The sequence below is a fragment of the Saimiri boliviensis genome, chromosome 3 (genome assembly GCF_048565385.1).
Source record: "Saimiri boliviensis isolate mSaiBol1 chromosome 3, mSaiBol1.pri, whole genome shotgun sequence".
In the NCBI taxonomy this organism is placed as follows: domain Eukaryota; kingdom Metazoa; phylum Chordata; class Mammalia; order Primates; family Cebidae; genus Saimiri; species Saimiri boliviensis.
Window position 1 is genome coordinate 169172713 of NC_133451.1, and position 26754 is coordinate 169199466.

Sequence of the window (26754 nt, forward strand, 5' to 3'; positions counted from 1 at the left end):
TCACCTCCTCCAGGAATGTCATCTTGGCTAGGCCCAGGGCATGGAATGTAATAAAGAGCCCTGTGTATAAGACAGGGTCACTCCTTAGCTGAAACTTCTAAGGACCCATCACAGGCAACTGGAATTTCTCTATCCTGACTTTATTCCCAGGTCAACTCTGACATATAGAGTTCTAATTCTAGATAAACTGTAATTAGTGAAGTTGAAAATATACCATAATTTCAGCAAAAACTCTAATCAATTATGACAAGAGAGGTGTTAGTCAAATGCTGTCTTGTATTAGATAGTACTAATGGGTTAAGCAAGTTAAATTCATTAGTCTTTTAAAGAAGTCAGCCTTATTTCTATCATTCAGTCCTTATCTTGAAACTGAGTCTTTGGTGGATGTAATATAATCTCATCTTAGATATGAGCAGAGAATAGCCATTAAAATGCATCACAGACCAAAACTTTTCTATTTGGTAACAACAGAAATTCTACTTATAGAAAACAGGCTCTCAAATCTTAAAAGTTTAAAGTTTCATTAGAAAAATCATAAAAATAAAAAAAGTATTCATCAAGAACAATAATGGTATTATTTCATTACCAAATTCATTTAAACCATGAATTACAGTATAGCAACAGAAATGACAACATCAAGTCTTACATAACTAACTCATCTGCACAAGAAGTCCTTAAAAACAAACATTACACCATGTGGGTTTAATAAAAGGCAACTGCAGTTCCAATTTCCAAGCTGTATCCTTAAGCTGAAAGTTTTCTGTAGTTGGTTTTATATTAAACTGTCTCCATAACAAGTTTAAAGGTGTACGTCATTTCATCAGCAAGAATTTTAGTCCCAAAATGTGAAACCAAGCATCTGATAGTGAGGTATCCTGTTCTTGCCTCTCATTTATCCTCTCATTTATTTTGTTGAGGAATACAAAATTACTTTAGGGTCAATCCAAGTTCAAGTCCACACCAGAGTTCTACCTAGCACATGAATATTTGCCCTCCTTTGCTTCTTAGGAAGCATGATTAAGAGTCACAGCCACAAAATTGAGATTACAGTGATGAACTTTTGTTTTTTGTTTTTGTTTTTTTAAGTCTATCTACTAAGTTCTATCTCTTCTTTCACCTGCTCCTGGAATCTCCTCCTCGCCTATCAGATTTAGATTTGGGAAGAGGTGGTTTTGTTCAAAGTCTCTTTAATTTCTTCAGTATTCAAATTATATCTGAGTTTATTTGAGACTTTAAAAAGAAGGAAATAAAAAAGCTTACCTCTTTTTATTGTTTCATCAAGAAAATGTTAAAACCCTGACAGAAGCTTACCATCTGTTCCAACTCTATTCTATCAAGGCTCCCAAACAGCTCCCCATTTGCTAAGGCAGCAGTGACAGGATGTGCATTACCAGCTCCTGTCAGCACTAGCATGACACCACAGATTGGATCTTTTTCCATTGTTTATTTCCAAAAATTAGCAAAATCCTTTGTAATTAGTTGAACTCTTATCAGAATAAATTCAGTCTCCAAAGATGAAGCAACTTGAGTTGTTCCATTCTGTTCATGCACATAACAAAAACCAGGATCACTCATTTATCCTTCAAAAAACCATACAGTGTGTGTGACAACTGCAAGCGAGGTTGGCTAAGACATTCCTGCAGCTCAGAGAAATTAAAGCAAAGTGCAAGCTGCAAGTGCATTCTAAAGTTAAGTCTCCCACTTGAAATTTAACTACAATAAAGAAGGTTAGAGGAGCATGAACAGGATCAATGTCTTCAACAATTACCGAGGTGGGAAGCCACCTCTGTGTGCTCCTCCACGGCCCCCTCTAAAGCCACCTCTTTCTCCTCGGAAGTTAGATCGATTTCTTTCTCGTCCACGGCCAGCGGAAGTTCCACCTCTTCCTCCACCTCGGGGAGCTCCACCTCCTCGGTCAGATTTAGATTTAGGAGGAGGTGATTTTGGTCGAAGTCTCTCAATTTCTTCTGTACAACCAGTCAAGTAGGAATTAGGAGCACTGAAATAGGATGCATATGTTTCTGCATTGTAGTTGCTATTTGTAAGCGTTGGTCCAACTGTGAGCCAGCCTAAAATGGAGGAAAAAAAGATTATCCTTTTTATTTGCAATTCTCTCTTCTCTTATTAATTCTTTAAAACCTAGTTCAAATCCCCAATGCATTCTTAAAGATGTTCCCATCATTCATCCAATATTGATCTCTTTTACAGAATGGCACTGAATTGTGATCATATTTTGAAGATTTCACAGGTATATATCTTGTTTTAGTAAATAAATAAAATACAATAAAATTTGTATACACAGGGATTGAAAAGTATTATGTAAAAAAATAATTATTAGAAACTTTCCTAAATGTTACATTAACTTTTCAATTATTAAGAGATTACCATCTGATGTTTGCTTTTATTCTTGTAATTGTTTTTTCTTAAGTTTTCTGTTTCCTTAAACAGCAGTTGCCACTGAGATTATTCTCAAATTTAGGAGCTATATTTGTGCAGGATAGGTTAATAAAAGGAGGAGAAATATCTGTCCTTTATTTACTCAAACATGATAGCTATATTCTTGATTTGTAATATATATGGACACTTATGCTTCCTGAACAAACACGCTACTTCAGTTGAAATTTTAGAGACATTATTTTCTCTTAACTCAGTGAAGGGGAAATATTTGCTTACCACAAGCTCTGCTGCCAAAAAATATTTTACTCTTATAAGAGAATAAAGTCATCCATAGAACTTCCAAACAAGATGTTCATGTATATTTGCAGAGGAAGCCTAAACAACTCAAATTTCATTACATAGCCATATATATATATATGATGTATATGTATAATTATATAATATATATGTATATATATGGCTTTGTAATGTATAATACATATATAGTATATATATGTATATTGTATATATATAAAATATATATTATATATGTATATTATATATAATATACATATATAATATACATAATATATATATTATACATATACATATTATGTATATTATATATATACACTATGTATAAAATATACATATGATCTATATGCATATTGAGGAAAAATTGGTTTAAAAAATTAAGGAAATTCTAAAGATTAAGCCATAGTATTCTCACTCTTTAAAAATCTATACTATTTTAATTTAGAATTTAGTAACTCAAGGATACATGCTGCAGTTTCCAAGATAATCAATGAAAGAACAACAAAAGAATACATAACAAGTTAATGAAAAGGAAAAATGAAATGATAAAAGAGTAATTAATCAATCCAAAAGAAGTGAGAGAAAAAGAAACAGAGCAGGTGGTACCAATACAAAGCAAACAGGAAGATGGTCATTTATGCCCCAAAATGTCAGGAATTACATTACATATAGATTGACTAAATGTCCAATTAAAAGATAAAGGTAAACTGGATGAAAAAGCAACTGTGTGTTTATTTGCAAGAGATACATCTTATATGTAACAACAGAAAAACTGAAAGTACAAGGCTGGAAATAGCATGCCACACAAAAACATAAACCTAAGAAAGTTATAATAGCTATACTATCAGGTGAGGTAGAATTTAAGGTCAAAAACACTGGATAAAGGACATTTCATAGCATTAAGGAGATCAATCTACCAGGAAGGCACAAAAATTCCACCTTTTCTATGCACCTAACAACAGAGCCTCTAGTAGATATAAATAAAAACTGACAACAATACAAAGAAACCACAAATCCATAACCATAACAGATTTCAATAGACCTTTGTCATGTAACAAGTACTTTAAAAATATCAGTAAAGATATTCGTGATCTACATAGCATACAGTTAATAAATACCACAACCGGGCCGGGCGCCGTGGCTCAAGCCTGTAATCCCAGCACTTTGGGAGGCCGAGGCGGGAGGATCACGAGGTCAAGAGATCGAGACCATCCTGGTCAACATGGTGAAACCCTGTCTCTACTAAAAATACAAAAAATTAGCTGGGCATGGTGGTGCGTGCCTGTAATCCCAGCTACTCGGGAGGCTGAGGCAGGAGAATTGCCTGAACCCAGGAGGCGGAGGTTGCGGTGAGCCGAGATCACGCCATTGCACTCCAGCCTGGGTAACAAGAGCGAAACTCCGTCTCAAAAAAAAAATAAAATAAAATAAAATAAAATAAATAAATAAATAAATAAATACCACAACCACAACAAAAACACAGTACACATTCTTTCCAACTGGACTTAGAATATTTATTAAAACTGAGCCATAAAGCAAATCCCAACAAATTACAAAGAAGCGAACTTTACAATATATGTTATTTGACCACAATATAGCCCAAAAGCAGTAACAAAATAACTTAAGCAACATAATACTGAATAACCAATAGATTAAATATGCAATCACAATGAAAATTTGAAAAAATTATTTGAAATAAATGATAATAAAACACTACATACCTAAATTTTGGAATGCAATAAAGCTGTGCTTAGAGAAATTTAGAGCTCGCAATATAATACCATAATACAAAAATGCTGAATACCAATGTTAAAATACTTCAGAAAGAACGAAAGTAAACCCAAAATAGAAAGAAAACAAAAAAGCAGAAATTAATTAAATAAAAATAAGCATGCAACAAGGCAATAAGACAGTCACCAACAAAGACAAAATATTTGCAAAAAACAAATCTGATAAAGTACTATTCTCCAAAATATACAAATAACCCTTAAACCTCAACAACAAGAAAACAAACAGCCAAATAAAAAATGGCCCAAAGACCTTAAAAGACATTTCACCTACGAAGACATACAGATAGCCAATAAGCATATGAAAAGATGTTCATCATATGTCAACAGAAAAAATGCAAATTAAAACAACAATGTGATACCACTACACACACACTAAAATTGCCAAAATCCTGATCACTGACAATACCAAATGCTGGTGAGGATGTGGAGCAACAGGAACTCTCACTGCAGGTGGAAATGCAAAATGGTACAGGCACGTCAGAAGACAGTCTTAGCAGTTTCTTACAAAATTAAAGATATTCTTATACAATCCAGCATTTGTGTTCCTTGGTATTTACCCAAAGGAGCTGAAAACTTATGACCACACAAAAGCCTGCACACAGATATCCATGGCTGCTTATTCATAATTGCCAAAACTTGGGAAGATGTCCTTCATTAGGTAAATGGATACATAAACTGTGGTACATCCAATGGAATATTATTCAACACTAAAAAGAAATGACCTATCAAACCATAAAAGGCATAGAGAAATCTTAAATGCCAATTGCCAAATAAAAGAAGCCAATCTAAAAAGGCTACATACTACACAATTCCAACTATATAACATTCTGAAAAAGGCAAATTATGGAGATAGTAAAAAGGTAAGTGTTTGTCAAGGGTTGTGGGAGGGATAAATAAGAGGAGCATAGAAGATTTTTAGGGCAGTGAAACTATTGAGTATGATCCTATAATGATGGATACATGTCCTTACACATTTGTCTAAACCCACAGAATTACCACATCAAAAGTGAATCCTAATATAAACTGTGGACTTTGGGTGATTATGACCTGTCAATGTAGGTTCATCATTTGTAACAAATGTACCACTCTGGTGGGAGATACTAACTGGGGAGGTTATGCGTGTGTGGGGGCAGAGGTATATAGAAAGTCTCTGTGCCTTCCTCTTTGATTTTGCTGTGTACCTAAAACTGTTCATATTTTAAGTACAGCAAGAAAATGAATCAAACACATAAGAACTTTATTTTACACAGCACCATGTCCTATTTCTTGACATGCACAATCCAAAGAATCATAAAGTTGTTGTTTTAACTGAGGTCCTACCTGGTCGAATTGTACTATCTCTTCCAAATAGATGAAGGCGTCTTCTACCAAGACAAAAATGCTCAATTATATGAAAAATTTCTACAGGTTTTTCTATGTTGCCAATTTCAGGTTCTTCTGTGATAATTAAGTCAATGTCAACATTAGCATGAATGAAGTCCCCATCTGTGCTACGCTTCACAGTTCCTTTGATCCCCATGAGGCAGTGTTCCTAAATAACAAGAGCAGACCAATTAATCTCTTTTAATCAACACTCATCCAAAACCTTTTTTACATTTCTGATATCCTCAATTTTAAAACAATCCTCATTTCTCCAAATCTTTGGGATACAGTTCTTTCTCTTTTTTTTTTTTTTTTTTTTAAGACAGGGTCTTGGCTCTGTCATCCAGGCTGAAGTTCAGTGGCATGATCTCAGCTCTGTAGCCTTGACTTCCTGGGCTCAAGCAATCCTCCCGCCTTAGCCTCCCAAATAGCTGGGATCACCAGAACATGCCACCACACCTGGCTAATTTTTTAATTTTTTTGTAAAGACAGGGTCTCACCATGTTGCCCAGGCTGGTCTCGAACTCCTGGGCTCAAGTGATCTACCCACCTTGGCCACCCAAAGTGCTCGGATTACAGAAGTGAGCTACCATTCCTGGTGGGATACAATTCTATGGGCAAAAAACCAACAGGAGAACCTGGATTTCTGGATGAGGAAAGACTGCCATGTAAATAAGAAAAACAAACTCTTTTCTACGCTCTCACTTACAACATTAGGCATTTTCAGAATACTTCATTTCTGATCCCAGATGTGTGGGTTTTTCCCATACCAAGCAATTCTCCACTTCTCCACCAATGTTATAATTCAATTCAATTCTGACACTATCTACCTACTTAGTGCAGACTCCACACGACTGCCCCACCTTCAGATACCAATCACAAGTCCAGATTGTCACCTGTGCTTCTGACCAACCAGCTATAAATCAGAGGTTCCCATGACCTCTTTCTCAGGTTAGATCACTTGCTAGAACAGCTCACAGAATTCAGGAAAGCTCTTTACTTATTATGACCTATTTGTTACAAAAGGATACAATTCGAAACAGCCAAATGCAAGAGACACACATTGAAAGGTGTGGGGCACGGGTCATGGAGCTGTTGTGCCCTCTCCAAGCGAACCACCTTCCCAGAAACTCCACAGGTTCACCAACACGGAAGCTCTCCAGCCCCTGTCTTAGGATTTTATGGAGGCTTCATTACCTTGGCATGATTCCAGTCCAAAAAAGACTTAATAAGAAAGACCCTCCCACCACTCGCTCCCTCAAAAGTGAAGAATAAAAACTGTTAAAGCCTGATACTAGCAGGGCAAAGTCACATGAAGCAGAAGTTCTCAGGGGTTTTTAAAGGAAAAAGAAGAAGAGAGAAATATGTTTCTAGGCTGGCCAGCTAGAGTCTTGCTGCTATCTTTCCTTTCTGAGCCTAGAAAAAGAAAATTCTGTGGGAGAGGGTGATCAAAAGTGTTTATCTAACTTAGAAATACGGCATTTAGGACATAGAGGAATACATACTCTCCTCCCTAGCATGGTTGGGGTTGATCTAAGATGGTGAATAAATCATTTAAAACCTAACTTGGATGTATTCCTATAATGCTCAATGCTGTCTTTACAAGTCTAAGATAAGGACCTTTTCATAAAGTTAATTAAACAGCATACCGGGATTTGGAAAAGCTTGAGAGAAAATCATGAAAATTAAAAAAAATAAATCAGTAAAAGCAATACCTTTGTTCTCTGAAAGACAGCCTTTGGATCTAAAGTCTTAGTCTTCCCAGGATTGTTTTTATTGGTTTTAATCCAACAAATATCTTCACATCTTCTGTAACCCCATTTTCGTAAACACTAGAAAAGAAAGAATTTTAAACAGAAATCCTTAACTTAAAGAAATAAATAATACTTACAATAACCAACAGCATTAAAAAAAACAACTTTCTAGAGGTTTCAGACACTAAATTCCAAGGTTTCAAGGTAATTTTATCTTAGTGTAGAGTATAGAAAGAAATGCCAGTCTTTAAATATACAGCCCTAATATAGAATACATATATACACATATATAGTTAAATATCAAAACACAGAAAGGATTACATAATATCCCAATTCTGCATTCTCTTGTCATTAATGGATACTGGGTTGTAAATTGTAAGCAGACACTCAGACCTTCTGTAATCACAAAATAGTTCAAAACACAATTTGATTTCTGCCACCTCAATATTCTATCTCTGACAAAGCTATACATTGTTGAAAATTTTCTAAATGCAAACATCAAATGAGAGTCTTATAAAACTGTATTTCTATATTGAATACAACTGTAAAAATGTTCAGACTTAAAATTGTTAAGTGTATCTCTTTGTTGGATAAAACTGTACTTTCATCTCTATATAATCTAGAAAATAAAGATGTGAACCTGAATGTCCTAGAATCTATTACACATGAACATGAAACAAATACCAGCTAAATGATTGCTCACAGTGACCTTTGAAATCCTACCATATGCCACTGCTGGCTAGCTGCTGGGAATAAAAACATGAATAAGATACCGTCCCTACCCCCATCAACTTAAGATTAAGAGTAAAGGAGGCAAAAATAAATAAAAAAGTACTGTATTGCTGGTATGATGATCAGTACATATAAAGATACAGTAGAGTTTGAAACATACACTTTTCAGAAATGCTTATTGGGCAATGTAAGATAACACCTCAAAATAAAATTTAAATTTTATTTTTTTGTTTAAGACAGAGTCTGACTCTGTCACCAAGGCCGGAGTTCAGTGGTATAATCCTGGCTCACTGCAACCTCCACCTCTCAGGTTCAAGCAATTCTCATGCCTCAGCTTCCCAAGTGGCTAGGACCACAAGCATGTGCCACCATTCCCTGCTAATTTTTGTATTTTTAGTAGAGATAGGGTTTCACCATGTTGGCCAGGCTGAGGCTTGAAATCCTAGCCTCAAGTGACCTGCCTGCCTCAGTCTCCCAAAGTGCTGGATGATAGACATGAGCCACTGTGCCCAGCAGAATTTTAAAATCTCCAAAATCAAGATCAATATCTATTCCTGTTACTAAATATTTATTTTGCACCAGGTGTCATTAACATCACTATGACCTAAATTCTACATGCCCTAATCCACTAATTTATCAAAAGCTCTTAAGTGTTTCTCATGCTGAATTATTTTTTAAAAGTGTTTTTCACTAAACTCTCACCAGTATGATAAACTGCTGCATAAGCAAATAAGATACAAATCTCCTGGATGGCTACTGAAGAGGCTGAGGCAGAAGAACTGCTTTAACTGGGAGGCAGTTTTATAGTAAGCCATGATCACACTCTAGCATGGGCAACAGAGCAAGACTCTGTCTCAAAAAAAAAAAAGATAAAAAACCTCCTAATCATTTTCAATCTAATTTGGGGAATTCGAGGAAAGATCAAAGTCAGATATTAAAGTTAAAACAAAGTGAATACCAATATACCTATAAAAACATTTGTTTCTCTCTAACTTTTCTATAGCATCTTGAAGAGCCACTACCACAAAAAAGGAGATACCCAATCGAAATACAATTATAGTCTATCTTGGAGTTAGTAAATGATAGAAGCAATGGTATTACCCAACAGCCTTACTATTTATGTAAAGAATATAAAGTAATAGTGGAATTTCAGAATTGGGGCACAATCTTATTTCCATATAATTGTACTTGTTATCTCATATAATCCTACTTAAATTTTTCAACTGTTAAATGGATACCTCCCCAAATTGGAATGATTAAATGAAATCATTTGGAGTGTAAGAAGTAATATGTCATAAAAATGGAAAGTGTCAACCAACAAAACATGACAAAACTGGGAACCTCAGCAGTAAGTACCTTTTTGCATAGCAGCTGAATTGAGAGCAAAATTAAGATTCCTGATACATAGTCATAATACTGTCATTATTCTTGTTTAAAACAGCATATATAAAATTATTTTGTTCCTTTTGGCAAAATACTTCAATCAGGGCCAGGTGTGGTGGCTCATGCCTGTAATCCCAGCACTTTGGGAGGCTGAGGTGGGAGGATCCCTTGAGCCCAGGAGTTTGAGGACAGCCTGGGCAACATAACAAGACCTCATCTCTGCAAAAACTAAAAACTAAAAAAAACTAACCAGGGGTGGCGTTGTGCCTGTGGTCGAAGCTATTAGGAGGCTGAGATGGGAAAACTACATGAGCCCAGGAGGGTGACTGAGGCTGCAGTAAGCCATTTTGTAACACTGTACTCCAGCCTGGGGAATAGAGTCGGAACTTGTCTCAAAAAAATAAATAAAAACGCCAACAAAAAATAAAAATAAAAAAGCTCTAAAATACAATTAAATATCAGATACTTAAAATAAGTTCAGGTGTTATATCTTTCTCATTCATTCATTCATTCATGTCTTCCATATGCTGTGTTACTTTTCCAATTTTACGTGACTTCTATTTGGATTTCAGGAGCCAATAGGAGTTAGAATACTTTTTAGCTACTCATAAAGAATAGTAAACAATACCAAAGCTGCTCATTTTTGAGGTATAATTTGGAGTTTCATTATCTTTAAGCTGTTCTCTTCCTACACGTGCAATAAAGTATCTTTTGAAAGAGCTACACATTCATCCCTAGTGCTGGTTAAGTGACTTACAAGTACTGCATTTCTTACATTCTTTTCTGGACATTTTTTTTCTCACTATTTTAAAATTATTCAAGAAACAAAGGACAAAATAACATCGATTTTCAAACTTTCTATGCAAAATACTGTTACTTTTTTTTTTCTTATTAATGTAAAAATTCACTTTATAAAAGCACCATCTTACCACTCTTCCAAGGTCCAACCCCTCCCCAGAACCACACCAGAGAAAAATAAACGATCGAGGTGCTGCAATCTCATCAATTTCTAACTTCATAATCTGTAAGAAATCAAAAGAATATTGCATCAAAGTATTTTGTTTCCCATTCATCCTAAATCCAAAAGAACAACAATTGAGATTTATCAGGTTACTCAGTAGGTGTGTTCTTTCAGTGTATTAGTTTCCATTAGGAACTATAATAGAAAAAAAAAATGTTATCCTTAAAATTGCTTGCTCTGTTGTTTTGTTACATTATATATAAACAACATACACATTTGCGCACACATGATTGCAACATGCACTCCATATATACACTTGCTTTTATACAGAAAGAGCTTATAGGAAACCATAGCTATAGAACTATGGAATCTTTTAAGATGGAGCTTGAGAGAGATTCTCCAGCAATGTTTTACCATTTACTGAAAAAGAATGAAGAGCTTAACTGAACCCAACGTTAGGAACAAAATTAAAATATAACAATAAATGTTTGGGGGAGGATTGTGATATACAGCGTCTATAGAACTTCTCAATAAATCAATATACATTATTTTCCTACGATTACTACTTAGTCTGAAATGCCAAAAAAAAAAATTAATTATTCTCTTTTGACATTAATTCTAAAAGCTAAGTGTTGGTATTTTAATTAGGTGCTTGTGTTCTTAAGTAAAACACAATGATCACTACTGATTCTAACATGAAAAAGTAACACCTGTGAAACCCAAACACTTTTCTTATTTATATTTTGTTTATTACATTATGTAATGGCACTTTCTTTAGGACAGTATCTCATAAAAGTTAAAGAGCTTTGGGGCCAAATTTTTCAATATGCCAGCCAGAACTGGTGAATAGTGAAATTAAACTAAAATTAAAAATCTGCATATAAAATAGAATTTATTTCAAAAACTGTATTAGTTTATCATATATAATTGAAGGTCTTGTACCTTCATTGCTGAAACTTCATGGACTGGCTAGAGAAAACAAAGTTCTGCCTAATTATTAATCAATGATATAATCAGATTCATTGTTTAAATTTTCTTTTCTTTGATCAAACTGACAAAAAATGGTTTTAATATTAATATACAACTTTAATGAGGATATAGTTAACTAGACATTGTTAAACACTACTTAAAAGAATGTAAATTTATACCTATCTGGAAAACTTCTCTGCACTAAATACCAAGAGCATTAAGTCTTTCATCTTAAGTGTTAGAAATACTATATTCCATGTACTTTTCTGATTTTTTTCTACAATAAACACAGGTAACACTTTAAACAAGGAAGGGGAAAAACTTTTACATTATAAGAGCCATACAAATGTAAATAAAAGTGCTAGGAGTATTAAAGCTAATAGGAAAAGCTTCAAGGAAGATGAATTAGAGGTAAATCTTGGAAAAACAGACATTCAGAGTAGTAACTACCATTAACTCAGAAAGGGACATACAAGGATTCCAATCAGTTTCCTAAGAAACATATCTTCCAGTTTCAGTCCCTTCCTCGGCCTAGATCTTTTCTAGAAATGAAGGATACTCCTGATTACACTCTCCTTGAAACTCACTATTCCCTTGGTTTCCATTACATTCATACTCTCCTGGTTCTCTTCATTCATCATTGAACAACTCGTTTTTGTGTTTCTTTTATACGTGGTCCTTAAATGCAAATGTTTTCCCAGGCTTTACTGTCAGTCCACCTTTTTATCCTGAGACATAATCCCAGGATAAATTCATCTATTTGCATGGATTTTATGTGACAATCTTCTAAAATACATATTTTGAAACCAGATCTGTCTGTCCTTTGAGTTTCATATTCCTGTTATCTCCTCCATTTGAATATCTCACATATACCTAGAGATCAACTTATTCAATATTATTTAATCTCTCTAATCCTGCTCATCTTCTAAAACCCACTCTTAGTTGGTGATAATTCAATTCACCTACCCCAAGACAGAAACCCTTAGTTATCCTTACCTCTTCTTCACTCAGTCTCACCAAATCTACCTCCTAAATATTACTGAATTTATCACCTTCTTTCCATTCCTACTATTATCCTAATTCAGGGTCTCTTCATCTCAGCAGTAGGTTACTGTACGAAAGAGTCTTCTAATTGCTCTCCTTTTTCCAGAATTCTTTCCCAGACTCTAGCCCAGCTTCCAAACACCAATCTGACCTTTTTACTAAACTGGTTAAAAATCTTCAAAGACTTATTAATGTCCTCAGAATAAAAGTCCAGACTCCTCACACAAGATAGTCCCAATCTGTTCCAACAATATCAACTTACATACAGACCTCCCACTAAGAGATAGTCATTTGCCTCCATCCCTCCTGTTCTTGTTGCTTGTAATCCCCATCCCACATCTTTCTTGGGTAATCCAACTCATATATTTATATTGTTCAGGTGTCACCACCTCCTCTATGTTCACATGTCCCATCTATCGAGGCTTGGTCAGTTATTCTCATATCATCTTATGCAGGACTCCATCACTTAATCAACAAAATTCTAATCACGTGTCCATATATCCTCTTTATCCATACTTTACTATAAGTCATTTAAAGAGTAGAAATCATGTTTATATATATATATAATATATATTTGGTTATATATATACACATATATAACCAAATTCTAATGTTTGCTGAAACTAATCAAATGCAGAATGAATTATGAATCATTCTGTGTGTTTTTAAACTTTTCTAGCTATATAGCCAAGGGCTCTAAGACTAAAATTGTAAGTCTTCTATAGCCTACTCACTATCTGCTCAATTTTTGCCTCATAAAGAAGAATCGTATTAAAGAAACTGTAATATTGGTCAATGTATCTTGGACCTTCAGCTATAATTTACACTATAAATCTATATTTATAATCCCTACAAAAGTAGAGAGATTTATTATCTCACTTTCTGATCAAATAAACATATATTCATTTGAAAATAAAAAGTTCATTACAGTATAGAAAGTTTCATCATACATCATCCCAAGTCCAGCATTTTTCGTTAGCAGTGATGCCAGTTTCTCTGTAATACTCTTCTAAAGGGGGTTCCAGAAGAATCACATCAAATTTGGGTGTTAGTTCTCTGATGTCAAAGGCTTCTATATCTGCTTGTAAGTACCTATTTGATTAAAGCATAAAAAATGTTTTTTTAAATAAGCTTTTTTAAATAAGATTTTCAAGTACCTTTCAGAAGGTAATGAAAGAAATGTCTTAGATATCACTAAACATTATTACTAAACATTATTTACAAAGTAATCAATAAGCTGATTACTAAAATCGTTTTTATTGAGGGTCTTTTTTTCTTCAGTATAGACCTAAACCATCTACAAATGGTCTTAGTACATGAACATAATTAAACTACATAGTAAAAGTCATATTATTCCCCAAGTACATCCAGAAATATTCTTCTCTTAATATTAAAAATCCATATACTCAGATGTGTCTCTGAACCCCTTTCCATTCTCATCTGAATTTTCTAAGGAATATCACATTGTTTTTTTCTCAATTGAACAGTTAGGTTAGAAAATCCATTCCTCTGTAAGCTTTAAATTCTTCCCCCTAAAACACAGTTTTCACATAATTTTCTTTTATTAGTTTTTTCATTAGTAAAAATGTTTATATTGAGTCTTTTCATGCTACCTAAGTTAGTATTGGCCTTTACTGAAAAGTTACTTCACATAGCATGAAAATATTTCAAATTTAAAATACTTTAAATGTAAACGGGTTTCCGGTTATTTTTTTTTTGAGATGAGGTCTCACTATATTGCTCAGGCTGAATGCAATGGCTATTCACAGGCCTGATCACAGAGTAGCACCATCTCAAACTCCTGGACTCAAGTTATCTTCCCTCCTCAACATCTCAACTAAAGGTGTATTTCAGGGCAGGCATGGTGGCTCATGCCTATAATACCAACATTTGGAAGGCCAAGGTGGGAGGATCAATTGACCCCAGGAGTTTGAGACCAGCCTGGGCAACACAGTGAGACCCTGTCTCTATTTAAATAAACAAATGAATAAATAAGCAAGTAAAGGTGTATTTCAAAATACAATGAACATTAGCGTATACTTACACTTCCTCTCCACATACTAAGACATTCTGTGGTACTTCTAATGACTTACAGAATACATTTTATCAAATCATTAAATGTACAAAACATTCCAAGCTATATTCTCCAATTTCAAAGCTCTTATATACATTTCTGAGGAAAACATTATTCTGTTTAGCAACAATTAAAATGAATTATCATATTCCAAATTGTTAAGAATAGTATCTCAGAATGCTACGCTGTGATTAATTTTTGTGTTCTTTCCCTAAATCTAACTTTTCTAAGCTTCCTTTAATAAACAAATTACTTGATAAGAAGTTATTTAAAGGCATTTTAAGTAAGTAATCAAGAATACAGAGTCTTGTTGCTCTGTCACCCAGGCTCAAGAGCAATGGTGCTATCTCAGCTCACTGCAACCTCCGTCTCCCAGGTTCAAATGATTCTCATGTCTCAGCCTCCTGAGTAGCTGGGATTCCAGGTATGTGCCACCATGCCCAGCTAATATTTGTATTTTTAGTAGACAGGGTTTCAGCATGTTGGCCAGGCTGTTCTCAAACTCCTGACTTCAGCTGATCCATCTGCCTTAGCCTCCTAAAATGGCTGATGCCTATAATCTCAGACTGGTCTCAACCTCCTAACCTCAGGTGATTAACCTGCCTCAGCCTCTCCAAGCCTCCCCAAGTGGCTCATGGCAGTAATCACCCACTGTGCCCAGCCTGAATGATTTTTAAGAAGAAAAAATATAGAGAAAAGAAAAGAAAAAAAAATTATCTGAAAAGCTGAAAAAAAATTGAGAGCCCACTGTGAACTCAGCACCAGAGTTTCAAATTAACATTTTTGCTATAAAGAAGAAATAAGGCTCAGTGCAGTAGCTCATGCCTGTAATCCCAGCACTTTGAGGCCAAGGTGGGCAGATCACCCAAGGTCAGGAATTTAAGACAAGCCTGAGCAACATGGTGAAACACCGTCTCTACCAAAAATACAAAAATTTGCCAGACATGCTGGTGCATGCCAAAAATAAGCCAGGCATGGTGGTGCCTGCCTGTAATCCCAGCTATTCAGAAGGCTGAGGCATGAGAATCGCTTGAACCTGGGAGATGGAGGCTGATTACGCTGAGATTGCGCCACTGCACTCCATATTCCAGTCTGGCCAACAGAGGGAGACTCCATCTCAAAAAAAAAAAGAAAAGAAAAAAATAGTGCCAGGAGTGGTGGTTGAAATGCCTATAGTCCAGCTGAGATGGGAGGAGACTGCTTGATCTCAGGAGATGCATATAAGCCCGGGCAACATAATGAGACCCAGTCTTTAAAAAAAAAAAAAAAAAAGCAAAGAGAAAAAATAGAGTAAGAAAGCATGTTAATAAAAGTGCTCAATTTAGGAAAAAGAAAAAAGGTTATAGAATAAACAAACTGTTACTTTAAGCCTGAGCTGGGAACAAACAGTAATAAAAACACTTACATAGGAGGAGTGTTAGATTTAGCTATTAACTCATCCTTTAGCCTGATGAGCTCCCTCAGTTTAGGATATTCTTCAAATCTGTCAGCTAATCCTGAGGAGATAAAACAGTAAATTCTGAATTTCAACTCCACTGAAGTTAGTATCAGTAATTCAAAAGTTATGAGCCCTCTCAAGAAAACAAAACAATACACACCACACACGTATCTTTTAAGGAAGCTTCATTTCTAATAATTTTAAATAATATGTACGCACATTTCATACTAATGACATGCAAGTAAAATCCTAGACGTTCTAAAACCTAGTCCAAGTCAATAAACCACTTAATAACACATATTTATTTAGTTGAACAGTCTGCTCATAGCATCCAGTTTAACATTCAGGAAAAAAAATATAACTACCTTTCTTGTGTGATTTTTTCCCCATTCCTCTTAGCTAAAAAAATAAATAAATAAATAAATAAATAAATTCCATATACTAAAGAAGCTAATTGTTAAGATTTTAACTTAATTTCTTGGATAGTTAACCAAAGCAGAGAAAATGAGTGTTTCTTTTTTCCCTCTCCCAGAGGAAGCACATTCATAACAATATAAATTAAATAAACTTCCTAATTTAAAAACCAAAGTACGAATATTAGTAACTTTAATTTAATCAAAGAAAAAAGTAAAAGATTTTGTAAAGCTTCCTCAATCGGTGGTTGCAGATCACATTTCAAATACAACGAATTTGAAGATTTTATTACAGTCAAGTTTCAAGACAGCAGAGTCAGCTTTTAATCATCTACAAAAAGAAGGTACAACTTTTCCTCGATCTGTAATAGTTTACTAAGTATGCTTTCTTTGCCTTGGGAAGACAGGTATCTTAAGAGCAGAACGGTTTATATCTAAATCTGGTTATACAGTTTATCATAAATTTTTAGTCTACATCTATATTTTGCTTACAAAAACATTAAAATTAGTTTCTCTACTTTAAGAATAATGTTTCCATGTAACAAAGGAAAAACTAAATTTGATTATATCAAAATAAAATATCTGTTACACAAAATATAATATCAAGAAAGTGACCCACAGAATGTAAGAAAGTATTTGCAAATTATTCATCAGATAAGAGACTTGTACTCAGAATATGTAAAGAATACACACACACATGCACAAAGAGAATATATATATATATATATAAAAGACTTGTTATTCAATAGTAAAAAGACAGTTAAACAATTAAAAAATACACAAAGTATTTGGATATTTCTCTACAGAAGATATTTAAATGACCAATAAACATACAAAAAGATGCTCAGTATCAGTCACTAGGCAAATACAAATCAAAACCACAATAAAATATCACTTCACACTTATGAGGATGGCTACAATAAAAAATAGATAATAGTAAGTACCCAAGATGTGAAGAAATCAGAACCATCATACATTGTCAGTAAAAAAGGAAAATGGTGCAGCGGCTTGGAAGAACACTTCATTAGTTTGTCAAAAAGTTAAGCATATACAATGCCATATTACTTGGCAATTTAAAAACATGAAGTATGGGCACATGCTTCAACATCAGTGACCCATGAAAATAGACTAAGTGAAAGAAGCCAGTAACAAACCACCACACACTGTATGGTTTCATTTATGTGAAATGTCCAAACAAAGCAAGTGTATAGAAACAGAAAGTAGATCAGTAGTTACTTAAGTCTGAGAAGGGGCAGATGAGAGGGAGCAAATGTAGACTAACTGCTAATGGGTACAGAGCTTCCTTAGGGGAGATGCGCATGTTCTAAAACAAACTGTGGTAATAGTTACACAATCCTGTGGATACATTAAAAAAAAAAACACTGAATTATAATCTTTGAGTGAATTGTTTTGTGTGTGTGTGTCTGTGTGTCTGTGTGTGTGTGTGTACATATGCATACACATATATATATATAATCTCAATAAATTTGTCTAAAATGCAAGAATAGGCACAGTACCAAACTGGAACCAAAAAGAAACTAACAAATACAGTAAGAAACACAAAAATAGTGATATTGAATAATAGAAAAAGAAGGTATACAGGGGTAGGCACAGTGGCTCACAGCTGTAATCTCAGCACTTTGGGAGGCCAAGGCAGGTGGATCACCTGAGGCCAGGAGTTCGAGACCAGCCTGGCCAACATGTGAAACCCAATTTCTACTAAAAATACAAAAATTAGCTGGGTAGGGTGGCAAGCACCTGTAATCCCAACTACTTGGGAGGCCAAGGCAGAAGAATCACTTGAACCTGGGAGGTGGAGGCTGTAGTGAGCCGAGATCACACCACTGGACTCCAGCCTGAGAAACAGAGCTAGAGGGAGGGAAGGGGGTAGGGGGAAAGGGAGGGAAGGAAGAAGAGAAAGAAAGAGAGAGAGAGAGAGAGAGAGAGAGAGAGAGAGAACCAGAAGTACTAAGAACAGAAAAAAGATGTCAAGCTGGGAAAAATAATTTTGTTAGAAATACCCACAAACTGGATAAATTATATGCATGTAATCGAGAGTCAGCAACAGTGTATTCCAAACAAATCTGACATACCTACATCCCTGATGAAATTCTGAGGTCTATGTCCAGTGTCTACAAAATGTTGGCAGTAATCATTATGTGGATTTAAGCTCTGCGTTCCCTAAAGTAAAAGATAAAATTAAATTTGCAACATGTACTGTAATGGTAGATACATTACCTCTGTACTTTGTTTTTTATTACAACACCATATAAAATGCAATCAATTGATAGATCTAAAAATTAGTATGTTTGAAAATACAACTAAAATTGCTACTTTTCAGTAGCTGATATTAATATTCCATTATCTCACACTAAATAGTCAAATAGAAGACTATTTCATAACTAATTTTAAATAATCTTTATTTTATAACAATGATCCCTCAGTCATTGAAAAATATCTCGAAGACAAATAGGCATTTAAAATTTTTCCAGGTATAGAATTTAAATGTGAAGAGTTACAAAATTTGAAAATTACTTATTTTACCTTAAGAAAAGTACTAGAATCTTTGTAAATTTCTTCTTCATATGGCAAATTTTCTTCCTCCTGTTGCATTTCTAGTTCATCCTTGAAAAACATAAGATTAAGTAAATACTTTACAAATAGGGGCTCTCTAATTATCACATCTTGATTAAAGCTCAACATAAATATTTTATTTCCTTAAGATTTAATAAATGCTTTAAGTTAGCATTAAAGTCAAACATTGAAGTCTTTACTTTCCCATCATTAGATCTAGCTAATTATTTTCACACACAAAAATTTCATCATCATAAATAATAATTATTATAACTATTTTGTTGACTAAATTATCTAAAATTATTTATCTTATGCAATACTATAAATGTTAAGAGTTTAGTTTGAATCATAGCAATATGACCACCAATGTTGCAATTTTATTTCCATTAGATTAAACCATATGAAACTGCTATGTTTATAGGTCAAAAAGTTAGAATATCAGCAACTGCATATGGTTCCACCTAAAACAATCACAAACGCTTAAGTTACCTATTATTAGAACGGCAACATATAAGACAATATTTATGAAATTAGGTACTATATCATTAAACTTTCTAGAGATTTTATTGAAACTATACATTCTTATCTCTATTATATACAATTAACCTGAAAAAACAAAAGTCTTTTGGCTCATAACACTTTCTTTTCAACTATTTCAACTAAATACTGCAATTACAAGTTAGAAGTTGGGTTTTCCTTGAGCCTGCTTCAGAAATATTTCTACAATGTAGACTAGGCCATGAATCCTAAAAATATCTTGATTGTACTCTCCAATATTGTTAACATGGAACAACTCCTCAAAAAAGACTACTGAAGCTTCTCAAAATCTGATCCAATTACTCCAAGTTTCTTTTTTATTTTCTTCTGTTTTTTGAGATAGAGTCTCACTCTGTCACCAAGGCTGGAGTGCAATGGCATGATCTCGACTCACCGCAACCTCCACCTCCAGGTTCCAACTACGCTCCTCCTGCCTTAGCCACCTGAGTAGCTGCGATTACAGGCATGCACTACCATACCCAGCTAATTTTTTGCATTTTTAGTAGAGATAGGGTTTCAACATGTTGGTCAAGCAGGTCTTGATCTCCTGACCTCAAGTAATCCACTTGCCTTGGCCTCCCAAAGTGTTGGGATTACAAGTGTGAGCCACGGCGCTGGGCCTAAAGTTTCTGACACACTTATATCCTCACTTGTCTTCAAGAATATTACTGCTTGGTACTTACCAGACATTATGCTGAGTGCTTTATATATAAAACTTAATTTAATCCACATAACTCTCATATTAAGATAAGAAAACTAATACAATGGTCTTAATTTAACTGGTGATAACATACACCACTGACAATTATTTTAGCACATCTTAAAATTAGGCTTCCATCAAATTTGTTTTCACAAATATGAATCTATCATTTGGATTTTTCTTTGACCATAAACTTATTTCACTAACTACTTGCCTTATATTCCTCTATTTTGTCTTCATCGGTCTCTCCTTCATCCAGATACTTACGTTTTGCATTTGGAGCAGAGGTATCATAGGAAGCCCTGAAAAATAAAACAGAAATACTACTCACAAATACATACAAATATAGAAATGTATAACAAGTTATAAAAACAAAACAAGGAAAATTTTTCCTGATTAAAGAGTATCTAATTTACCCAGTTTGCAAGTCATCCAAAAAGTCACACAACATGATTAATTGATTAATTCTGTACTTCATTATTATGAGAAAGTAACCAAATGAGAAAATATGCTGCTATAGGAGATATATTGAAAAAAAGAAAACTTATATAGTATGCATTATTTTAACCTGTTTTTAGCAAAACAGATGGCCAAATTGAAGATTAGAATAATGAAAAAATTTTGAAATGCTTTCTGAACTACCAAATAAATACTACTTTTAGGGTAAGGTATATTTTCTTTTATAAAAAAATTTTTAAATACACTTATTTATTTATAGTATATATGCTAATTCTTAGTCTATCATTCCATTTTCTAAGTACTTTACAAATGGGAACTTACTATCTTGAGAAAATAAATATTTAATAATGAAATGATAAAAACCATTGTGTCTAAAATCATTATTTTGGTGCCTTTCTTAATACACTGCATACCTACCTACAGTTATTTGTTTATTAAAACAGTAATCCTTTCAGTATTTTTTTTTTTTGGACATATTCTCACTCTATTTCCCAGACTGGAGCTGTAGCACAATCTCAGCTCATTGCAACCTCTGCCCTCCAGTTTCAAGCAATTCTCCTGCCTCAGTCTCCCAAGTAGCTGGGATTACAGACACCCGCCACCCCACCGGCAAATTTTTGTATTTTCAGTAGAGACGGGGTTTCACCATGTTGACCAGGCTGGTCTTGAACTCCTGACCTCAAGTGATCCATTTGCCTCAGTCCCAAATGCTGGGATTACAGGCGTGAGCCACCACGCCCAGCCCCTTTCACAATATTAACATGTCATTTAGAAAAAAATATTATTCGGTTGGGCACAGTGGCTCACACCTGTAATCCCAGCACTTTGGGAGGCCAAGGGAAGCATACCACAGGAGCCCAGGAGGTTGAGGCTATAGGGAGCCATGATCATACTACTACACTCCAGCCTAGGCAAGAGTAAAACCCTGTCTAAAAAAAAAAAAAAAAAAAAATTTGACTGACCTGCAAGTTTCTCTTGTTTCAGCAATTTCCCTCTGCTCATCTTTGCTATTTAACACAGCACCAATGCTGTCGGCACTTTCAGCTCCCAACTGAGAAAAGGCAAAATCAGAAATTAGGTCACAATACATTAGATAGCCTTTCTAAGCATTTGTAGCAGCATTTGACATATTAAATATTTAAAAATCAAAAACACATTAAATCACACACACACACACACACACACACACACACACACACAATGAATTAATCAGCTTGCAAGACAAACTGGAAAAAACCTGGAAACAAACTGTATTAAGAATGAGTTTGAAGGCTGGTAAAGCATGTTATGCTTTCAGTTACACAGATGCTCCTTGATTTATGATGAGATTATGTCCTGATAAACCAATTGTTAAGTTGAAAGTAAATCTGTTTCAAAGCAAACGTTGTAAGTGCATTTTCAACTTATATTTTCCACTTATAATGGATTTATCAGGACATAACTCCACCATAACATCATTAAGTCAAGGAGTAGCCTGGATGCTTATCACTTTTTTTTTTTTGAGACAAAGTCTCACACTGTCACCCAGGCTGCAGTGCAGTGGCACAATCCCAGCTCACTGCAATCTCTGCCTCCTGGGTTCAAGCAATTCTCCTGTGTCAGCCCCTGAGTAGGTGGGATTACAAGTGTGTGACACCACACCCAGCTAATTTTTTGTATTTTTAGTAGAGACCATGTTGGCCAGGATAGTCTCATCTCCTGACCTTGTGATCTGCCCGCCTCGGCCTCCCAAAGTGCTGGGATTACAGGCGTCAGCCACCCCGCCAGACTGCCTATCACTTTCAAACCATCATAAAGTCAACTGTTAAGTTAAATGATAGTAAGTCTGGGGCCATCTGTATTTGAAGATAAGACACTTTAGCCAATTTCCTATAAAGTAATAAACATGATTTAGTACAGGTTGAGCATTCCAAAACAGAAAATCCAAAATGCTCCAAAATCGGGAAATTTTTGAGCTAACATGACATTCAAAGGAAATAATCACTGAAGCATTCAGATTTCAAGTTTTGGCATGCTCAACCAGTAATATGCAAATAATCCAAATCCTGAAAAGAAATCTGAAATCCAAAACACTCTGGCCCAAGCATTTCAGATAAAAGAGATTCATCCTGCAGTAGCAATTAACAACAACAAAAAAGCAGCTAAGACAGTGTTTGCGTAGGGTTGTGGGTGCTATGTTAATCATTTTGTAGGCATCAGCTTATATAATGTAATTTATATTGTATGTTTTAATAAAAAAATCTACCTAGTTTTACTGAAGCTAAGTTTTACTATTTACAGACACAATGCTGAACTTTACTACCTTAAGATGGTAACATAAATTTTGTTTGGCAGTGGGGAAAATTTTGCAAAATACAAACAAATGTGAACAAATAATGGTTAAGATAAGGCTGGCTAAGTAGAGTGCAACCAATTCATAAATAAACTTTAAAAGCCAGACCAGAATGTAGAATGCAATTTATAGGCCATGAGGAACCATTTAATATTTTTAAGCACATGGGCCCAGGAGCTCAAGGTTGGAGTGAGCCATGATCACATAACTGCACTCCAGCCTGTGACTGATCAAGACCCTATCTCTAAATATACATATTTTAAGCACAAGAAGGGCATGAAGAAATCTGCATTAAACAGTCCATTTACCTCAGGAAAAGGGAGGAAGCATACTAAAATATCAGACTAGCAAGTTACCAGCCTTGATCTTAAACAACTATCCACTGACCTTGTAGTCCACCCACACAATATGACTCCCCTCAGGTTTCCCCAGTGATAAATCTCTTCCAATATATCAACTCTTCCTGAAATTTCAACTCCTCCATAAACTCTTCCTTACTCCTTTTCTCCTTAGTCAGGAGACAACAGACCTAATTCCTACAGTTGGAATGCTATCTAACTTTCTTCCCGTAACTGACTCCTTTCTTTTCCTATCTCAGATGAGTACACATTATTTACTCAGAGATTTGTTTCTATAACTGTATGGATAGGCAGTTCCCTTCCATTATTCTCCTTTTTACCTTGTTTCCTCATCAATTTCATGGGACTTAATACAACTTTCAATTATTTTATCTTTTATTTTCTATTTATATTGTTTATTTCACAGTTACAACTTTCAATTATTTTATTTGCATACTTCAATTATTTTTATCAGTTTTTGTTCACTTCTCCCCAATAAAATGTGAAATCCCTAGAAGAAGACCCTGCCTATATGTTCAGCAACTAGTATAACACTTGACTAACAGTAAATGTTAATCGATATCTGCTGAATGAACAAATGAGATTTCATACTAGGGTCTCAATTAGGATACAATGTATCACAGGAGAAATGTATTAAATCATAATTCTGTTTACATGTTTAACTGTCTTCTCACAGGCCAACATCTTTTTGTTGTTGTTGTTGTTATGGTGGCACTAAACACGTTATCTGAATAATTATAACAATTTGGTATCTTTTGAAGTTAACAAATGTGAACAAATAATGGTTAAGATAAGGCTCGGTGCAACTAATTCATAAAACTACAAGCTGAAATAAAAGGCAGGTATAAGTTGCTGGTGACAGCATCCAATTGCCAACATCATGGTCTGGGCCTACCTAATGCATCCAATGTCTTCATCCAGCAGACCAAAGCAAATTATACACAGAGTTGTGCTCTACACTGATATTTCGTCAATCAACAAACATTTATTAAAAGCTTATTTTGTGCAAGAACCAATGCTGGGATAGAAGATTAACCCAACAGGAGTCATATGCAAAGACTTTGCACCCGAACAGTTTGTATTCTGTTTGACAATTAACAAACGACATATAGTAGTAGACTCAACAACAAGGACAATGAAAGCTCAAGGCATGCGCCTAAGCCAAGGTGATCGGGACAGATTTCATCACTATGTTGTAAGCTGTGACATGGAAGCTACAAGGAATTCAGAATGGAAGGAGAACAATTTCAAACATCATAAAGGGTACATTGCACAAAGCATTCTGGAGAGTAATAAAGCAGTCTGCCATGTTCAACATAAACAAAAAAGTAAGTGAAAGAGAGGCTGAAGTTAATTGGTAAGGAGGAAGAGGATGTCTGTCATTGATTATATGGGGCATCCTTACTAAAGCAGAAAGGTCCAACTACAGGACCAGCAGACAGCTAGATGCACTAATAAAGATAGGGCCTAAGTTAAAAATTGCAGCTTGGAAACTTACCAGCTTTTTGGCTTTAGACATGTAACTTAAATTCTTTGAGCTTAATTTCTGCATCTATAAAATGCTGATAGCATCTGATATGTAGGATGCAAGATAATGTATGCAAAAATCTTAAAGTCTGACACAATTAGAAGAGACTTTAAAAATGGCACCCATCATTAAACTTTATGCACTTTTTAAGGTCTTTAAGGATAGGGGCTACCTATTACTTGTAGTTCATTTGCCAATACCTACTAGAGCCCCTTGCAATTTGTTGAGTGTAAAACATTCAATAATTGTCCTATGAATGTATCCGGAGTCAAATAGAAGTTTGAATTCAATATTAAGGAGTAAAACATCTTCTGTGGTAGCAACAAAGAGCTATTGAACATTTTTGAAGAAGTTGGGGAAAAGAAGACTTAGAAAGGGTACTTGATTTGTCCAAGATTATAATGCCAGAGGGACAAGGAACAAATGTGATTCCAAGTTCCCATTGTTTTAGCAGTATACCATAAATCTGTTCATCAAATCATAAATAGGTTTCAGAATTCCATTTACTAAAACCAAGTTTCATTACTGAAAAATAACAGGAAGATGACCAATTACAGTCCATGAGCATTTCTTCTATCACTTTTACTGATCTGAATGGTACAATGGAAAACATAGCCTCGATTTTAAGTAGAACTGTGCACAATCTGTATTTTCTTCACGTATACTCTACTGATCGGCAAATGTTAACTTACTCATACACAAGAAGCAGTGAAGGACAATGGTTTAGAAGACAATGGTTTAGAAGACAAGCTTTGGGGAGACAAATCTAGGTTCTATTTCCCAGCCGAGAAGTGAGAGACCAGGAGTAAAATTCCTTAACCTATGGAGCCTATTTCATTATTTGTTAAGTTTAGGAAACACTACCTGTTTCGGGAGATTATTGTTGACTAACACAGAGTAAGATTTCAAATATTAACTGTGGGACAAGGATACTGTACATAAGATGCAGAATCTAAAATTTACACTCAGGCTACTTCCAGTGCAGTCTTTAGAAAGACGTAAAATACTGCAAACATATTTCACAATGAAACCACAATCTCAAGAATTTGGCACTGAGGACGAGGAAAAGTAAGAAACAGATGATCATTTAAATCGTGAACAGAAATGTAAGGGGTAACATGCCAATCATCCTGGCGTGAACTGCGGGAATTTATTTAGAAAGACCAAAGCGTACATCCTTGCCAGACACTCGGTGGGCGTTCCACAGATTCGAGGCCAATCTTAGCATTCGGTTTAGCGTAACAAAGACCGCGGAAAGAAACGGAAAAACATTCGGAGCACCGCGAAAGTTGAGAACAAGAAAGGGAGAACCAGGGATCAGGATCGCAGGACCAGAAAGGCCTTGACAGCGGCAGGTAGAGAGGGGACAGAAAAAGGCGGGGTGTGGAGGTAGGAGGCGACCGCGCACTCGCCTTCGCGATCCCTCCCACAGGGACCACCAGGGCCGCGGACCTGCTGCGCGAGGAGCTGTCGCCGTAACTTCTGCCGCTCCCGGATCTCCTGCAATCGGCTATCCATGTTCCAACTGCTGTTTTTAACTAGCCCGAATATTTGTCAATCGCCAGCGAACCCCTGTCCAACTTTTCTTCCGAGTCTATGGAACACAGTAGTCACCGGGAGCTTAAGAACAGAGTAACCTCCATGCTTTCCTCAG

General features: G+C 35.1%; 1 protein-coding gene across 1 annotated transcript; it reads right to left on the reverse strand.

The window, feature by feature from the left end:
- Window positions 1-552: 552 nt before the first annotated feature.
- Window positions 553-26754, reverse strand: METTL14 (methyltransferase 14, N6-adenosine-methyltransferase non-catalytic subunit). The gene is made up of 11 exons (XM_010340355.3): window positions 26553-26754; window positions 21844-21932; window positions 20637-20724; window positions 19156-19236; window positions 18705-18792; window positions 16166-16256; window positions 13637-13778; window positions 10642-10734; window positions 7559-7675; window positions 5802-6012; window positions 553-2069 (listed from the first exon to the last, which is right to left on the reverse strand). Exons 1-11 carry the CDS (start codon window positions 26616-26618, stop codon window positions 1765-1767), a joined length of 1371 nt encoding a protein of 456 aa, XP_010338657.1. The 5' UTR covers window positions 26619-26754; the 3' UTR covers window positions 553-1764.

Coding starts and splice junctions, on each gene's coding strand:
- METTL14 (XM_010340355.3), bottom strand. CDS start 26,618: ATGGATAGCCGATTGCAGGAGATCCGGGAGCGGCAGAAGTTACGGCGA. Junction 13,779..16,165: donor AAATCTAACACTCCTCCTAT/GTAAGTGTTTTT, acceptor TTAATCAAATAG/GTACTTACAAGCAGATATAG. Junction 2,070..5,801: donor AGATAGTACAATTCGACCAG/GTAGGACCTCAG, acceptor CCTCCATTTTAG/GCTGGCTCACAGTTGGACCA.